Source organism: Gymnogyps californianus, chromosome 11 (assembly GCF_018139145.2).
Source record: "Gymnogyps californianus isolate 813 chromosome 11, ASM1813914v2, whole genome shotgun sequence".
NCBI classification, from domain to species: domain Eukaryota; kingdom Metazoa; phylum Chordata; class Aves; order Accipitriformes; family Cathartidae; genus Gymnogyps; species Gymnogyps californianus.
The window spans coordinates 9,489,941-9,494,127 of NC_059481.1; the positions used below are offsets into that span (position 1 = coordinate 9,489,941).

The following is a 4,187-nucleotide window of genomic DNA, read 5'->3' on the forward strand; positions in this document are numbered from 1 at the left end:
TTGTTATTTATATAAGAATATGTATTTTTCTTGAGCTGGTATTTTAATTTGTACTCTGTTGATATTGACCAGTATCTCAGGAATACTGGTGTGATTAAAGATTCTCAAAAAAGGGATGATCCTGGTGAGGTTACAAGTGTTGTAAAATGACATGAAGCATGACACTGTGGTTTGAAGTCCTGCACCTGTTGTTTTGGATAGTGGAAGAATGTAATATAGAATTGTATTGTTTATATATATATGTTAGCATTTGTATTACCGTGTGTCATGGCTTAACCCCAGTGGGATGGGGGAGAGAATCGGAAGGGTAAAAATGAGAAAACTCGTGGGCTGAGATAAAGACAGTTTAATAGGCAAAGCAAAAGCCACACACACAAGCAAAGCAAAGCAAGGAATTCATTCACCACTTCCCATCGGCAGGCAGGTGTTCAGCCATCTCCAGGAAAGCAGGGCTCCATCATGTGTAATGGTTACTTTGGAAGACAAACGCCATCACTCTGAACGTCCCCTCTTTCCTCCTTCTTCCCCCAGCTTTATATACTGAGCGTGACATCCTATGGTATGGAATATCCCTTTGGTCAGCTGGGGTCAGCGGTCCCGGCTGTGTCCCCTCCCAACTTCTTGTGCACCCCCAGCCTCCTCGCTGGTGGGGTGGGGTGAGGAGCAGAAAAGGCCTTGACTCTGTGTAAGCACTGCTCAGCAGTAAAAAAAACATCCCTGTGTTATCAACACTGTTTCCAGCACAAATCCAAAACACAGCCCCATACTAGCTAGTATGAAGAAAATTAACTCTGTCCCGCCTGAAACACTGGACTCGAAGTGGTTCTGTTTTGTTAGGCGTTGTATTCAGATTGTGGCCATTTCAACTACACTCCTTTTGGTAGCAGTTTTAGCAGACTAATGAATTTTCCACATCAGTCTGTTTCCTGAATACCATTTATGACTGATTTCTGTCTTTAGAAGAAAATATTTATTATGCAGATATATGTTATTCTGTGTAAATTTTATACTCTTGGAACAGAGAGAAGATGGCAAGTGTTGCTTCCAGTTGCTTTGCTTAGAGCCTTGAGAGGAGTGCTGAGGTGAGTCAGAAATGTCTGGGGTAGCTGCTGTTCCTTCTTTCCTGCAGATACCTACTGCATTGCAATGGAAGGGGCTGCAAATACTTTATTTATAGCAGTTGGAAGGAGGGCAGTGCAGGAGCTTTAGTGTGTCGGTTGAGTGTAACGGTATACTTGCCAAAATAGGGCTATTTTCTGAGAGGAAGTGGGGGCTAAGGACAAGAGACACTGGCAATGGGAAAAAGAAAATGCAAAGAAGCAGACACTCGTTTAAGTTCCTCATTTTCTGTTTTGGTTCCAGAGCCTATTAGAACAATCTGTATATATGTGTGTAGGCTATTTGTATTGTATTGATTGGTTATAGCGACTCAAGGCTATTTTTGATGTAGACAGGCACCTTTTTCTACTGCTATGAAATAGAAACAGTGCCCTCTTTAAAGATTAGGGAAGCAAATGTGCTTGGTGGCATTTCTGATTTCATCTGATTATATCGGCAGCAAATGGATGTTAAAATTCTGACTTCAATACCTGAGCTGACAGTGTGTACACCGTACCAAAGTCATATGCGTTATGTTGGTATTAGTGTCCTGAGATGCAGGAATGTGGTGACTGACTTTAAGTTTTAAAACCAGAAAATACATTAATTAAAACAAATAAACCTTCAGGTCAATGTCTCTTGCACTTAACTCTTTCTATAAAATTAGAGTTCCACATTTATGATACCAGTTTTGAAAGTTTTATTTTTATGGGTTTAGGTCTGACTGAGAGAAGAGTATCATCAAATGGGCTGCATCCTTTTTGATACATCTTATTCAACCCAGCAAAACCAAAATAAATCAGATATCGACAGTTATTCCCAGAATGACTGAAATAAGTCAGATTTGTTTTCTTAAAGCTAAGTGTCTAGTCTAAGTCTATGACAAAAAGATGGAGATGCATTTTTACAGAGTATGCTGGAAATTGGGGTAGTCATATACCCTACTTCTGTCAATGGCAGTGTTGAAATAACTATCTTGAAATGACCCACAAGTGAGTAAGTGTTTTGAAAAGGTTTGATCCACTGGATGATAAGTACAGGGTACCATCTGTGAGATAGGTGGTATAGCACCATATTCACTTGAAGTTGTTTTAAACAGTAAAACCTGAGGCTTTATCAAAGAACCATTGGTCATGAGTGTTTCAGGGTCCAGCATACAGGAAAACACCGGATTGCCAGGATTTGTGCAGAGAGGCAGATGAGGAGATTGGTTTTGCTCAGTGCTCGAACTTGATGGCAGTTTCTTGGCAGAAGTCATCTTCTTTCCCTACTAAGGAGATGGATTTTAATTCAGTCTTTCAAATAACAGGGCAAAGCATTACAGATGTGTTAAATGTTTGTGGTCAGAGCAAATGTTGCTCAAGATGTGTATTGAAATACATGCACGGTGGAAAGTGAGGAACTTAACACTGCTGACTTTTGACCTTATTTAGTAAACTGACCTTATTTAGTAAACTGTGGACAGTGATAAATGGATTCATGTTGACTATGAAGTATAGTAAAAATTGGAATTTGCATCAGTTTCTGCATTAGTGATAATCTTGAGCATAGAAAATATCTTAATATGTGTGGCAGAAATAATTAGTATGGATAATAAAAATATGAATGAGAGTAAGAATATAGTGAGGCTTTGTGGATGGTTTGTTTTGGTTTTGACTTTTCCTTTTCTAATATATAGAAATATGTATGCTAAAATAGAGCCCTAAACAAACCTCCAAATGACTGCACATCCTTGCTCATGTTCACGTGTGCATTTTTTTGTTTTCCTCTCTGTAGGGAGCGAATTAACATATGACAGATACTTCTTAATATGTTCGTGGAAAGTGCTCTAATGCGGTGTTGACGAGCATGCAGTAAAACTGCACTGAATAAGGTACCTCCCTTAGTTTTGCTGAGCAAGCCATTCAAAACCTGCTGCTCTTCAGAGGTGCAATGAAATCTTTTTTCTTTGTTTCTCAATCGTGTAAGAGATGAAGAAAACATGTAAGTTGCTAGCTTAGATAAATCTCAAGTAAGAAATTCTGACTTTTCCTTTGTTTATTAATGAGGCATGTTGTTGTCTCCCATTTATTTTTTGCACCAATGTTAGAGCACTGGTGGGGCCTAAATCTCTGGGCTTTAGCATCTACTCTGTTTGTATTGTGCCCGTTGATAAGATGGGGTCTAGGTGCGTGGTCGGGGTCGGAGCTGCCTTACCCCCAGTCGTGAGCGGCTCTCAGGAAAGGACAGCTTCTCCTGAAGCAGCACGGCCGCAGGCGTCTGATCCCAAGCCTGTGCTGTTGGGAAACTTTCCGAATTAGTTAATTCACAGTCATCAGAGTTTTCCCACCTGTCCAAGACCAGAAGGATCAAATATTTCTAGTCCATATACTGCACCTTTTTTTTTTTTTTTGGGGGGGGGGCTGTTTGTGGGGTGGTGGGGTGTTCTTTGGTGGGGCTTTTTTGTTTGTTTTTTGGTTTGGGTGTTGTTGTTGTTGTTGTTGTTGTTGTTGTTGTTTTTTCCCTTAGTACAAGCATTATTCGCATCTAACGGAGTGCGTCCCTTCAGAGCTGGTTGTCCCTTTGCCTGGTTATCCTGGGGTTACACCTGGAAAACGCTCCCCGCGCTGCAGGTGCCTCTGAGCTCCCTCCCCCAGGGACAAACACCGTCACCGGGCGGCCCGCAGGCCCGCCCTGCTGCCCTCGCCCCTCTCGAGCCGCCCCCGCGCCTCCTCCGCACGAAGCTCCCCCCCTCCGCGGTCCCGCCGCGCCGGCCCTGGCTCAGGCCGGCCCGGCCCGGCCCTACCCGGTGCCGCTGTCCGGGGTCGCCGCAGCCGTTCGGCCCCGAGCTCAGCGGCGCGGCGTTGCCATAGCAGCGGGAGCCCCGGGGGCCCGGCGGGGGCCGGGCGGGCCGCCCGCCGCGGTGCACCCTGGGCGCTGTAGTTCGCGAGGCGTGCGGGCCGACGGGCCGCGGCGGGGCGCGGACTACGCTCGCCAGGGTGCTGCGGGGCGCCGCCGCCGTGCGCAGGCGCGGCCCGGGCGGGTCGGTGTTGTTTTTGACGGCGTCACTGGCGGCTGTAGCCGGCGGTCCCTCGTCGGTGCCGGGCCCC

The 4,187-nt window shown here is 45.1% G+C and overlaps 1 protein-coding gene across 1 annotated transcript; it reads right to left on the reverse strand.

Moving 5' to 3' along the window:
* Positions 1 to 2,002: 2,002 nt before the first annotated feature.
* PIERCE2 (piercer of microtubule wall 2) lies at positions 2,003 to 2,356 on the reverse strand. Its single transcript, XM_050903502.1, has one exon. The coding sequence runs from the start codon at positions 2,354 to 2,356 to the stop codon at positions 2,003 to 2,005; it is 354 nt and encodes a 117-aa protein (XP_050759459.1).
* Positions 2,357 to 4,187: the final 1,831 nt, after the last annotated feature.